Below are 14,149 nucleotides of genomic sequence, written 5' to 3' on the forward strand. Positions count from 1 at the left end.
AAATCCCTGAATTCAACCTTGCCCTCCAGGGGGAAATGAAAAGGGAGTTTTCCTACAGGATAAATAAAGTATCACGTCATTGTTATTCATTATTACTCAGCAGACATACAGTATGTGCAAACAACAGCAACTTCAGGTATGTGATCCTTCATTTCACACGCCAAAGGTACCCATGACATAAGAAGTGATTTGTCGCCATCCAGTGGCAGTAGATGCAAATGACAATGTTACGTCAACGTCAAAACCGGAAGAGTAACGTCATGACGCACCCAACTGATCCAAATTTGCGCGGGTTTACTCCTGTTATGGGTTGCTGTCATACGGCTGTTCGCTCACCAAAATTATAAATAAGGAGGTAACAAACATTGCTATTGGTAAATGTTATACATTTTGTTGATAAAATGATCATAACTGTATGGCCACTAACCAACTAACATTCGTAATTAACGCTGTACTAACGCGAAGTACAAACTGCCTGCCATGTTTGTTTTGATCTTGTTAAAGTAACGTTAGCCTGCTAGGTTAACTAACGTTAACGTAATATTATAATATTACTTACATCTCACACCATCCCAGGTTTTAGGGGATAAGCAGAGACATCCTCCGCCGTCTTCACTTCACTTGAAAAACCCAAAACATGTCCAAGCGAGAGGCGTTTCTAGACGCCGTGTGTAAAGAAAATGTGGAGGACTTCCTCCGTTTTATCCAGCTTCATGTAAGTAACTGTTAACTTTATCAGGCTTCTGGTCCTGAACAAGTCTCAAGTTGTCTTAAATTATATTATCTGAACCTTAAGACTTCTTGTCTTTTTCGACAATATACAGTCAAATAATGTAACATACAGTTATAAGCTAAAAGAAGTTAAATTTAGCATTGTAAAGTTGTAAATCCGGTCAGAAATGTTGCTTGCTGTTTCTTGCGGTACGTTGTTTATACGGTTAGAAATCAGCCCAGTCACGCAGATTTCACGCAGCAAGTTTTGATAGGGCTATAACGTTAGTTGTTTTCATTTTCATATTTATTGAGTGGAGGAAATTGACCTTAACTGGCATTGGAAAGGTCTTAAAAAGTCACATATTTAAACTGATGAAACGTGTAGTCTCTCTGCTTATGTAGGTAACCGAGCTAAAGAGCCAACCAGCCAAAACCCTCTGTTGCACCAGGCTGGTGCTGAAAGTGCTCAGTCTGTCCAGTCTGCCTCAAGTTGTTTGTTTGTGTCCTGTTGCTGTCTGTGTTGCTGAGCAGAAGGACAAAACAGAGCCTTTCGATGTGGAGGAGGTGGTGCAGGAGCTGCCCAGGGACCAGCGAGAGGCCCTGTGGGGGAGACTGGCCTCACTGCTGCAGGACATCCTACTGGAGTTACCCCCTGAGCGCTGGGAGCCAGGGCAGGGGGCAGAGGACAGGGAGGAGGGCATGGAGGTGGAGGTTTCTGCAGACCCAGTGAGTTCACCCAAGAACTTCCTCCAACTGCATGTTGCTTTTATTGTCACACAGGCAGGCATGGTGGCATTTATTTTGATACAGAATCACCTTTTCTTTTGTACTATCCCATCGCTTTGAGATTTGTGTTTTCGAGCCGCAGTTGGATAATGATATATAATATGTCTGAATCACACACTGGTAAATGCCACCACATAGTTTTGCTTGCATGTGCCCTCTATTTACATTTATCTGACAATCTACTTGTTTACCTTTCCTTCAGAAACACACCATGTCTGTTGTGGAAGGCGTGACACTAGTGGCCATGGTGTCTTTAATAGTCCTACAAGACGGCGACACCTACAGCGCTCTTCTGGAATGCGCCAACAGGCTTCATGGTGGGTGTCTGTCCCACTGCTCTGTGTCTCTGCTAAAATAGATGTCTGTCCATTTTAATATAACAAAGGGTAGTTATTTTTCTCTCCATGAGATGGGTCTCTCTTTGTATCTTGCCCTCAGATGTGCTGGTATCGCTGCCTGTCTCAGAGACACCTCTGGAGCTCCATATCCACAAACTGTGTGAAGCCTGGTGGAAGAAAGGGCTGCAGGGGAAAGAAAAGTTTGGCCGTACTGCTTTCCTCTTCTCCCTGCAGAAGACCTTCATTTTGAAGAAACCAGTCAGTATATGGCTTCAGTTCTATTGAATTTAAGCAGCTTTGAGCCTTTTGATATGGGCGGCATAAGGCTGTGTACCCACTGGGAACCTCTATTTTCAGCTCTGGCTGTTTTTCATTATTTTCAATAATTGTATGTTGCACTTTCCTGACAGAACCGAGAGCAACTTTCAGAAAAGGAGTGATGCAAGCATGTTTTCAAAGGGGTTACATGGCAACAGTAGTGGCTATGACCAGCACTTCCCACAAACATCTGTTTAACCTGCTGGTTGACACGGGGGATTAGGGGCCTGATGTGATTTCTGCATACTTCCTCATCATGCCTCCATGTTGTGTGTGTTGTCAGGGGGCTGAGATCCAGAGGCTTTGGGGCCTCCATGATGTGCTTTTGGGTCTGGACTTTACATCAGAGGACAACAAGCAGATAATTGACCTGCTGCTTCAGTGCTTCCTCCGTGTCATTTACATTAGACATGACGATGTGAGTAGAATGGGATCCAGTATCTGTGTGTGTGTTCGCACGTATCTGTGTCCATACCTCTGTTTCCCACTTGTGGTGGGTTTGCCTTGGAAGCTATCCACCAGCCTGATAATGTTTATGTTTTGACAGGGAAAGCGATTCCTGGTGTTTCTTTTTAGCTGGAACATCAACTTCATCTGGATGATTCATGCCACCATCAAAAACCAGCTGGAGTTCTTTACCAAGTACGATGCTTTCTTCATTTTAACTTTTATCAAGTGCACTAGTGTTTTCTAGGTGCTGGTGGTGGAGGAGTTTGCATGATTGGACTGAGTGAAACTACATTGGCTTTAAAAACTCCACCTGTTCAAACCACAGTGCTCCGGTAGCACAGTGTTGTTGTAACTAAGAGAATTGCTGAACAATTTTTAATTCAAGTTCTTGTTCAAGGACACTTCAGCAGGGCAGATCCTTGCTGACACAGGGGCTTAACTATTCACTACACCACACACTGATGCCCCACATTTTTGTCTAGAAATATTTGATAGTACTCAAGTCTCTCTTTGTGTTATTAAGGACTGAATTGTTCTGTTGTGGTTCTCTTAAGGACCCTGACTGACCATATAGCGGAGATCTACTTCAGAGCATGGAAGAAGGCTAGTGGAGTCTTCTTGGAGAAGATTGAGAGCTCATGCATCCAAGACTTCATGCAGCACGCTATCCTGCTCCATAGAGCTTCTCCTGTCCATGCCAAAGTCCGACAGGTAAACTGTCATTTCATATCTTAACAGCACCCATTATTCTGATTATCTACAGAACAGGCTTTAGCTGCTGAAAACTTCTTTGCTGCTTTTTTTTTCCAATATTTGCAGTCATGGTGTGTATATGTGTATGTTTAATCTCTCATCTCCCTCCGCTCATATACAGATTGTGAGCTACTTCCACAAGAGGAAGGGCTGCCACAAGGTGGACAAGATGCTCTATACACTCTACAAGCCCATTCTCTGGAAAGCTCTAAGTGTACTCTTACACATTTCCTATTACATTCACACTAGTCTTTTATCCCTGTATGACATTTTCCTTTATCGTCACTCATTATGACTGCGTTTTATATTCTAATGCAAAATATAATGTATAGCCTAATACCTTTTCTCCACATGATTTCTTTAGGCTCCTAACTTTGAGGTGCGCGCTAATGCCACTCTCCTTTTCACTGAGGCCTTTGCGGTCCATGACCCCAGTCAGAGCAGTGAGAATATAGATGAGACCATTCAAAAGCAGCTGGACACACTGATGGTGAGCACCATTCAAACCATTAAACCTCTTTTCTTTGTGAAATTGAAAAACTGAACGGCCACAATAATTTGAAGTTATCTGTTACATTATTCATCCCATGTGTGCGTGGAATGATTAGTAAATTATGTTTCCAGTGTTTTCGCTCCGGTGCCCCACCACTACCACTGGAGCATGAAAATTCATTATCTGGCCTTATTGCTCAGGCTGCCCAAAAAAAAACCCAATTACAGTCATAATTGTGTCACAATTGTCTATATTTATTGATCCAAATATCCAAATAAGAGGTGCTCTATAATTGCCACACCTACTGGAACTGATCTTGGAATGGGCCCAAGAGCGAACATGAGCCTCAGAACCAACATTTCCCCCACATCTACAAATACATTCTGCAGGGTTTACTGTGTTTATCTACTTTTTTGCTGTCGTTATACCTATCTGTCATCCTCAGGGGCTCCTGGATGACCCTCACCCCCTGGTGCGCTCCACTGCTACCCTGGGAGTGTGTAAGATCCTGGCCACCTGCTGGGAGCTGCTCCCCCCTACCGTCATCACAGACTTCCTGAAGAAGCTGGTGGTGGAGCTGGCTGCTGACACCAGCTCCCCTGATGTCCGTTGCGCAGTCTTCAAGGTGGGAAATGCATGTTTCTCTTTAGTCAGTTGACTGGACTTGAGACCTGCTGAATATTATCAGAGAAAACATAAACATAATACTCCTCTAGAATGTGTCTCCTAGAGTTGAAATGAACCTTAAGATTGAACCAAATCATATCCATTTACTAAGCTTTGGGCTGAACAATTTTACCCAAATGACAGCATCATATCTAGTCATATCAGGGATTTAATTTAATATTTAGGCATTCCTTGTCCAAAGGTTTTGTGGTGCCACATTGAGGGACATTATTGCCATTCCGAACATGATTAGTACGAGTGGTACTATTGCCAATAGACAGAATCGGTAATGATTTATGGTTGGTCTGATGTGTCCTCCAGTGCCTGACTATCGTCCTGGACAACGCTCTCAGCCATCCACTGTTGGAAAAGCTGCTGCCTGCTCTGAAGTACAGCCTTCATGACAATTCTGAGAAAGTCCGCACAGCCTTCCTTGACATGCTTATCAAGGTCAAAGCAGTGCGTGCTGCCAAGGTAAGTTTGTGTGTTTTCTTTTTGGTATATCCATTTTCTGAAGGAAAAGAAGAATCTGAAGACTGACTTTTTCACTGTCGGGTGTAAATGTAATCCAGCTAAATCATATACAGACACAATCCAGACAAGAGATGCAATGTTAATACCAGGTGTAAAAGGGACCAACTTTTCTCCTCATCTCCTCTGTGCCACTATCCAGTTTTGGGACGTGTGTAACATGGATCACCTGCTGGCCCGCCTGGCTATTGACTCCCAGCCTGTCTCCAAGCGCATTGTCAACCTCCTTTTCAAGTCCTTCTTCCCGGTCAATGAGTCGGAGAAGGAGTGGTGTTGTCGCTGCATCACCCTCCTCCAGATGAACCCCATGGCTGCCAGGAAGTTCTATCAGTATGCCTACATACACACAGCCCCCACCAACATAAGTAAGTTGGGGGCAATAGCTATGAAATAATTACGGATGCACCGATACCGATACTGATATCGGTATCGGTGCCGATACCAGGCTAAAATGGAATATCGGTATTGGAGATTTTACCCAAGACTAAAATCTGATACCGAAAGCCATGAGTAACATGTAAGAAATAAAAGCAAACTGTCTTGATTTTATGCGTTTGTGGCACATAGAAGCCTGTATTTCTCAAACAGTGGAAAAAACAAGGATTTTATCTCAATAATTTTGTCCATTGACCCCAAACTAAGGAAGTAAGCCTGCACTGTTCAGTAAAAGTAGTGGATCGGATCGGTACTCAGTATCGGCCGATACTTAAACTTTCATACTCGTAATCGGTATCGGCATTGAAAAAGTGGCATCGGTGCATCCCTAGAAATAATAGCACTTTGTTGATTACATCTATGCAGGCTGTGCTTAAGGCATTGAAGACACATTTTGTTTGCACATAACAGTGCCCTCCAGAATTTTTGGCACCCTTGCTGAAGACTAGCCAAAAATATTGGGAAATTAATTAACACAAGTAATCAGTTTTATCATTAGCTCAATAAATTTAGAAAAATATATTCTGTCATTTAGAGGCAGCTCTTGATGCAAATGTGTTCTGGGTCTTCCAAAACTATTTACATGGCACATTTCACTTCGATTTAATATGTCTACTTCGAGTATGACCCATATAGATCATGAGATTTGTGCCATATTCCTCTGACATGCTCTGGCAAGCTTCTGCTTCTGCCTCCTCGTTTTGAATGGAGATCAGTTGGCTTCGCATACATACCTCAAGTTTGGCTATTTTTAACCCTGGCGGAGGAGTGGACGATGTAGTTAACTAAAGGTCAAAGTATTGAAGGTGGGTAATTCCCCCATTATATTTATCTTGTTTCCACTGTGCCTAAAATACATATACAGGTCTTGACTGTACTTTTTTCCCCTTGAGGTTGATTAAAAAACAACTGGAAGAAACCTTACCCCAAAATGTACTATATTTTTATTGAAGTTATATAGATAATAGACTTATTTTATGAACAATTGGCACTGAATGGAAACTAAATTACATTACACATTTTTTGAGCAGAGTATATAACTTGCTACTTGTGTTTGTTTATCTTAAAAGGTCTTTTTTTTTTGGGGGGGGGGGGGGGGGGGGGGGGGGCTTGTCCTTATCGAGGGTGCCAGTAATTCTTAAATATATATACATCTATAATAATGTATATACAGCTTTTCACCACAACTCCATACAGAACAAAGTGTAGTTTCTTGTGTTGAAGGACCACTGCATTACATTTATAGTGCAACCAATCAGTCTTTTCCATGTGACGACCAGTAACAATCTATCATGTAAAAAATAAGCATGATTTTTTCTTTCTCTTTCGTTCCAGTAAAGCTGATGCTGTCCATTCGACGTGTTCTGAACAGCTGTATCCAGACTGACTTTGACCAGACCGAGATTAATGACAGCAACAAGGAGAACAGCATCGTAAGACGGCAGCACTTACTCTAACAGTTGTCAAAACTGGTTTAAATTTTGATTACTGAAAATTCTCTTCCAAAGCTTTTGAAGAAGGGCAGATTTATGTAAAATGATTTCAGAATGACAAACCTAAGTGAAAGACTCATTTTTACATTTCATTTCATGTTTAGTGTCTTGCAGATATCTAACTTCAAAATATCTTAGGATCTTTGAAGTAGTAGTTGTCAATTTTATCAATCCAATCCTCAGTTGTGTCTCTCGAGTAAAATATATTGACACATGAGTGCATGTATAATTTATACTGAATATATCTGAGTTTATGGAGAGTTTGATCTTGGCAGGCTGAAAGTGCTCTGTCGGTGAAAAACACGCCCATCGTGTCCAGTCTGCTGGAGGTGGTGGTCATCCTGTGGAGAAGCATTGAGAAGGCCCTGGAACACAACAAAGAGGCCCAGCAGTACACCTTTGCCAAGTTTGGCAGTGTTATGGCCAAGTATTTCAGCACCTTTGAGGTAAATCACCTGACAAGCATTTTGATGATTGCATTTAATTTCTTCACAGAACTTCACTCCTTATCCCTCTTGGTTTGTCTTTCAGGATGAGCGTTGTACCGTTCCTCTCATACTCCTGGCCTCACTTATGCCCCCAACTGCAGTTCCAACATTCAGGTGAGCATTAATCCATCGTCTCTTTGTCTCTCTGTGTCTGTGTCTCGCTCTCTGTCTCTTTCTTTCTATCGCTTTCTTTTGATCTTTGACTCTCTCTCTAGCTCCCTTTCTCTCTCCCTCTTGTCTCTGTCTAACCTATTAAGCCCACATTCTACTTTCTCGTTCCCAGCTGTGGTGTCCTGTCCAGGCTGCGGAGGATGGAGCCAGGAGCTGTGCCGACGCAATACAGCCAGCTGTTAGACTGCCTGTGTGGCTGGGGCCAGGTCGGTGACATCCTCGAACTTGCCACCGACTGGCTCACCGAAGCCCTGCCCAAGAAAGCGGTGAGTCAACACAAACTTGATTCTGAAGGGCTGTAAATTTATCCTGTGGTTGACAAAATGGAGACTGTTGTGTTTCTCGCATTTCGATGGACAGGAATAGAGGTTTAATCCAAACACGCGTCCCTTGTAGCTCATTTCCAGTGGGTGTCGTAAAGTTATCTTCCTATCAATTACAGGACAAGGCTAATAACAGTCGAAAGGTGCGTATCCAGGAGACGGTGGAGGCCAAACCAGACCTGGCCCTGGCTTACCTGGAGTACCTGTTCAGCCGCACCTCAACGCGGGAGAGTGTCTTCTCTCTCAGTCAGGGTCCACTGAAGCAGCTCCATAAAGTCCTGGGGTCATGGAGGGTATGGCAGATATTCAATATTTATACTTACAATTCATCAGACCTGGGTCAAATTTTTACAAATCTATTACCTTTCTGATCTTTGTATCCATGCTTAATTACTCTTGCCTGTGGCTGATAGTCATACATACAGTATATAGATGTATTTTAAGTAGTCCCTCTGTTAGAAACAGGTTTCAGATGAATTAACTAGTCTGATGTTTGTCTCAACAGTCGGTGCTGTATACTCATCTCAGCTCCACCACGGCAGATCCTGAAGATCCCAGCGTAGAAACTGCACTGAAAGCCTTCACATACTACGGCCGTCTTGGTGCACATCTGCAACATAACGTGAGTCTCTCTGCTTCTGCTTTTCACTTATGTTACTCTTTCCCCTGTATCCTTCCTTCCCATTCCACTTTTCACTTTTTATTTATCCAGTGAAAGTCGACTGAGCACACGGTTGCTTGCGTTCACACCTGGGAGCTGCTTAGTGCAGCCACAATTAGGGTTGAGTTGTTGCTCAAGGGCACCTCGACAGTAGTTGTTGAGGGAGGGGAGAGTGCTATTCATTCACTTTCCCCACTCACATTTTCCCAAGTGGTCCAGCTATTCAAACCAGTGATCTTCCGGTCACAAACCCAGATGCTTTATCCTGTTTTGCTCTGTCAGAAATTAAATGGGTTTTCCTTCTGCAACTACAAAAGCAAGTTAAATAAAAAAACAAAAATCATTTGAACCATTTGCTTCTGTCCTAGTCCTCAGAGGGTCGTGACTACTTGCTGTCCCTGGAGCACGTGGCAGCGTGGGTGGCTGAGGCGGTGCTGCCCTTCCTCGCTAACCGCAGTGACGATGACGATGCTGAATCAGAGAAGCCACAGGAGCTGGCCAGACAGATAACTGAGGTGAGCTCTATTACCCTTGGCTAAGGCTGGGGATTTTGGGATTTTTTTTCAAGAATAATACCAGTTCTAAAGCAATAGTTTTCACCATACCTTGCTGTTAAAACTGCACTATTTACACAAATTTTACACGTTGGCGGCCCCAAATGGCAGCAAGAGGTACCTGTTTGAATTTTAAAGACCAAAATACTGAGAAATCATATAACTTGACGTCAGTAAACTGCACAGAGCAGACTCATGTTTACCAACCCAGCTGGTCTGTGATGCTTTATACCAAAGGGACGAGAGACAAAACATCTAATGCTGGTGAGTTCAGCTGTCTCTGGACGGAGTGCTTGCTCGCAGCAAATGTATGGGAGACAGTTTTGTATTTTGCTCCTAAATTTTGATTCACTTCACTTCCTTTATGTGGACATTTCCAGACAGTTACCATACCAAACACCAGAGTTTCAGTTTGGTAAATAGGGCAAATCTATGGGGTCTCAACTAAAGGGATGAGACACTCTTCTCCATTGCAGCCCCACTATGTGATTTAGTCTCATAAGGACAGGTATATTTTTGCATAACAATCTTGCCTAGTGCAGTTTTAAATGAAAGCGCATCTTATTATCTGATAGAGTAAATTAATATTTAATCATGCCATCTGCTTTTCACAATATAATCATACCCCACTCAATTGATCTCCTTAAATACAATATCTATGAACTAGAAGAAAATTTGAGTCCTCACTGTAAGACATTTTGAAGCTTTCTGAGCCTTCCTATTGATACCAAACATTGTAATGGTTTTTCAGTACCGAGTATGGATGGATGGTTGTGAGTATACAGAGTGCAAAAAAAATGAGGCCTCTATGATGTCTAATTTTGACCAATGTCATGTCTTACCCCAAAACATGCCAATTATAAGTCCTTGTTATTTTCTTCCTAACACCCACTCTATCTATAGATGATGCACTGCTATGTTGTTATCCAGAACATTAAATTTTGTGGAGTCTTTTTCCCCCCCCCCCCTCCTGCTTCCATGACTTTCAGCGCTGCTCGGTAAATTTAGACTGCTCATAGATTGTTCCACTTCAGTCAACAACACGCGCTCAGTACATGCCTTCCTCCTGCTCACACCGCCATATTCAAGTGGGCTTATTTCCCTATTTGTGCCATTACTCTCCAGCCTGTCACTGCATGGCTGCTTCGATCAGATATTGAAAATAATCGCTCCATTTCTCTCAGCGCTCTCCTAGTTCAAGTAGGCTAACTGTTTCCCCAGTCCCAGTGATGGGGGCATCCTAGACAGCTTCTACAGGGCCTGTATTATATAAGCATGTTGCCTGTAGTGTGTGTGCATACATCCTGAATAAGAATGAACATCCTGTCCTAAGAATGAACATTCAAGTGAAGTGTAGCCTAATTCCCCTTGGGCCTCATCTCTATTTCTACATTCCTGTGGATTTTTATTCCATAATAACTGTCCCCTGTTTTGAGTGTGAAAGATTTTTTTTTCTGCAACTTGATGGTGATGCATTTTACCAGAGCTTCCTGACTATGTGCCGAGACGTTTTGCTGGTGGGTTTGGGGGACGAGGCGTTCAAGGGTCAAATCCTGCACCTTTGCTCTCTCATCCTCCTCTCAGGTGAGCATCTTAAGTGTCTCAGTTTGAGTGATCTACAAAAACAAAACATACAGCAAGGGCACTGACAGTATTATATACAGGCCTTTTTATGGGAGAGTATACAGTTTTAATTGGTTATTTCAAGTCAAAGGTATTTTTTGGAGTTTAAATAATTGCATTGCCTATAGTGATTAAACTCCACAGAAGCTAGTGTTCATTTCACTGTCAAAACACCTGCATGTCCTGTTCTGCATTAACTCCCTTACAAAAAGCCTAAATTGTTTGTTTTCCTTTGTGTTTCCAGAGGAGGGCTGCTTGTGTGTTCCCCCACTGCTGCCTGTTCTGAAGGAGGTGGCAGAGAGCTTCGTACCTGAGGACAACCGGGGCCAGGAAGGCCATGAGGACCCGGCCGCCATCATTCTGGGGGTGGTGGCCAACATCTTCCAGAAGATTGTGGAGCTCTTGGCTCGCCGCCTTAGGAAGGAACCAGAGGAGGGAAAACAGGTGTGTTGACCTGATATTTTTGTATTAATTAGGTGTATCTGTTGTTCTGCATTTTCTGCCTCTGCTTACTGAGATGTAGTTGTCATTAGAACAGAAAAAAATGTGTTTTGTTGTCGTAGTTGCATCTAGAAACCTTTATCAAAGAAAGAATCTGTCAGGAGTCTTCACTTAATCTCGACATTTCAGTGCTGCACAACTCATTCAGTTGGTAGGGACTGTTTATTGTTATGATTCTCTCTCTCTTTGTTCCTCGGCCTAGCTGTGCCAGTCAGCTGTGCCCGGCCTGGCAGACTTCCTCCAAGTGGCGCAGACCTGGGAAGGTGTCCAGTCCAACCCTCTCAACGGGGTCTTCTCTACTCTTTTTGCTGTCATCATCGTGGAGAAGAGACATGTGCTCCAGAAGGTGTGAGCTGGCAGATCATGGTATAGATTGAAAGATTTAGATTTTTAATGACATTAATATTGTCATTTGTAGGTATCCCACGTCCTGGAAAACCTGGAGTTTGTGACCAGAAACTAGTGTTCCCCCCTCACTCCAAAGAAAGAAAAAAAATCAGTTTGAGAGCCTCCCTCAAGCCTAGTATGTAGTATAATATTATTGTTCTCAGCTTTTTTTAATATACCTCCTGTGTTCACATCTTTTAAAGATTTCCCATCCTGAAGAGGTGATCACCCCAGAGTCTGTGGAGGACATGCCTCCTCTGTCCAGCGTCCTTCTGTCTGTTGTCCTCAGATCGTCCCCTGTTACCAGGTAACTTAGTCCACTTTTTTGTTCCCACTTAAGTCTGCTTTTTTGTTCCCCGCTTTTTCTATCTGGGGCCAAAATCTACCAGGGCCAACTGAACATGCCCTCAGCTCAGAAAAATCTCCTTTTCAAAACGATACGCTTCTTTGCCTCATCTGTTTTCGCCTGAGACCAGGGCAACTAACAAACACAGATGCTATGCCAAAGCTTTTTATAATTTTGTTTTATAAGCAACCAGATTTTCAACCAATTTACTTTTTGCCTTTAGGAGAACCAAAACGTAATGAACAATCATGAGGCTATCAACAGCATAACTTGGTGTTGCTTCTAAATCAAACCTTGTGTGTTTCCTTCAGGGCCTTTTTGACAGAGATCAGCTCATCTCTGGACTCCGAGGCCATCGGCTCTCTGACTGAACTGGCTGCGGTCCTGCACATCTTGGCTGTCATCAGAAACAGTGAGTTGAAGTAGCTTTCAGCCAGTGATTTTCATTATCGTAAATTCAGTCAAAACAGGTTTATTGATCACCCAGGGGAAACTGAAAGATGTTTTTCTGAAAACAGTCCTATTGCCAGAGTTGTCACCGTTTGTGGGTTTTTATTTATTTGTTTGTTTTTTTAGCGGGGCAGTTCAAGGCAGGTTTGAAGAGCACAGCCATATCCGTCCAGAGACAGCTTCAGAAACATGCAGTCGCAGCTGCAGACGATGGAGACATCCAGAGGTAGGTGGAGGGAAACAACATGGTGTATTCCACAATCTACTGTTCAGATTTTTGTCTTTGAATGATATGAGGGTAAATAAATTGTTCATTAATATTTGATGCATATGCTGTAATGACTTTGAGCATCTTCTCTTTTTTTTCTCCAGGGTTATTTATGAATCTGCTGCCAAGACCTTGAATGAAATTCTGGATTTCTGAATTTCCTTCTTTAAAAACAATTTTGGGTCTGTGTGATATGTAATTTTTGCTTTACGTTTGTATTGCATGAAGCAAGGGAGAGCAGTAGTGTGTCTGTTATGCTGGAAGAATAGTAGCCTACCTTCACATTGCATATTTATTTGTCCGTTCAATCCAGTCCAATTTCTTGGCTTGAACGACTGCTTTTTACATGTCTATTATGATAAGTAATACAAAAAATGTATTAAGATAAGATTAAATTTGAATGGTCCCCATGGGTAAACTGGGTTTGACATGAAGACTTCAATATTACTGTCAGGAAATCAGAAATGATTTGTTTCCTTATGCCTTTTCACTTTTGGCAGTTGATGGCAAATAGACATTTTTTCATGAGAGTTTCTAGTTTTCTATTTCCTTCATTCAGTTAATTTTGTATAAATGGAAATTTACTGCTTTTCCTCACTGGCAGAAAGTTTGTCCCACTCCACTCTTGATGCCTGTTAGCAATACAACTTTTCCATTTTATGGTCTGTTGACAGCAAAGACAGCCAAGTATGTTGTTGACACAGCTAACCCCATAACAGGCAGACAGAAATTACACAATAAATATTTCTATTTGGTTCGCTGCCCATGTTTGAAAGTACAGTTTGGATTGGAATCTAAAGCCGGGGACAAGTGCGGACCTGCTGGCATGTTTTTGTCCAGTTTAGCTCCACTTGTCTGTGTTTATTTATATCTTGATGGCAGACATTACTCCAGTCTTGTCTCTCGGGCTTTGTGCTTTAGGAGAGAATTGATGATGTTAACAAATATTGATTGAATTCTCCCAGACCGCAGGAATAACATATGGGTTCCTCGATGGACTGGTATCCTCCTTTAAGCTAGCTACTTTCACTCTCTCATGCGCTCCACTGTCACTCTATTTAGACAGTTGCATATATATATGTTTGTCATATGTTTCAGTATCTGTATGTTTTTTGTATCTGTAGGTCTGTCGACACATAGGTTTGGATGTGCTATTAATAAGAATAAAACAAGCTGTATCCATCAAACTCAACTTCATGTGTTTACTTGTTTCTCAGATGGTTTTCTTGCCTGAATGGCAGAGTTTGCCAAGCAGTAATAACTCAGTATAAATAAACAATACATCAACCTCTCACTTCTTTGCTAGCCCTTAATTTTAAGGCCAAAATGTCTAGATTGATTGCTATTCTCCTTTCACCTTTCAGGCTACTTTCACTGTACTTTTCACTTTTCACTAGCCA

The 14,149-nt window shown here is 42.3% G+C and overlaps 1 protein-coding gene across 1 annotated transcript; it reads left to right on the forward strand.

Annotated features, from left to right (window-relative positions):
* The first annotated feature begins 315 nt into the window (after positions 1-315).
* On the forward strand, positions 316-13,913 carry ncapg2 (non-SMC condensin II complex, subunit G2). Its single transcript, XM_071912097.2, has 27 exons — positions 316-355; positions 577-715; positions 1,246-1,440; positions 1,703-1,817; positions 1,939-2,096; positions 2,440-2,574; positions 2,704-2,798; positions 3,161-3,317; positions 3,481-3,573; positions 3,724-3,849; positions 4,298-4,477; positions 4,840-4,992; positions 5,192-5,414; positions 6,820-6,917; positions 7,253-7,423; positions 7,509-7,579; positions 7,749-7,902; positions 8,079-8,252; positions 8,465-8,581; positions 8,989-9,135; positions 10,659-10,758; positions 11,042-11,241; positions 11,501-11,644; positions 11,889-11,992; positions 12,343-12,443; positions 12,608-12,707; positions 12,854-13,913. The coding sequence occupies exons 2-27, from the start codon at positions 638-640 to the stop codon at positions 12,903-12,905; spliced, it is 3,441 nt and encodes a 1,146-aa protein (XP_071768198.2). The 5' UTR covers positions 316-355; positions 577-637; the 3' UTR covers positions 12,906-13,913.
* The last annotated feature ends 236 nt before the right edge of the window (positions 13,914-14,149 follow it).

Source organism: Centroberyx gerrardi, chromosome 22, assembly GCF_048128805.1.
Source record: "Centroberyx gerrardi isolate f3 chromosome 22, fCenGer3.hap1.cur.20231027, whole genome shotgun sequence".
Lineage (NCBI taxonomy): Eukaryota > Metazoa > Chordata > Actinopteri > Beryciformes > Berycidae > Centroberyx > Centroberyx gerrardi.

Excerpts from the sequence above, each read along its gene's own strand:
- ncapg2 (XM_071912097.2), top strand. The coding sequence starts at position 638 with ATGTCCAAGCGAGAGGCGTTTCTAGACGCCGTGTGTAAAGAAAATGTG. Across the intron at positions 3,574-3,723 it reads TTCTCTGGAAAGCTCTAAGT|GCTCCTAACTTTGAGGTGCG; the intron begins GTACTCTTACAC and ends TGATTTCTTTAG. Across the intron at positions 4,478-4,839 it reads TCCGTTGCGCAGTCTTCAAG|TGCCTGACTATCGTCCTGGA; the intron begins GTGGGAAATGCA and ends TGTGTCCTCCAG.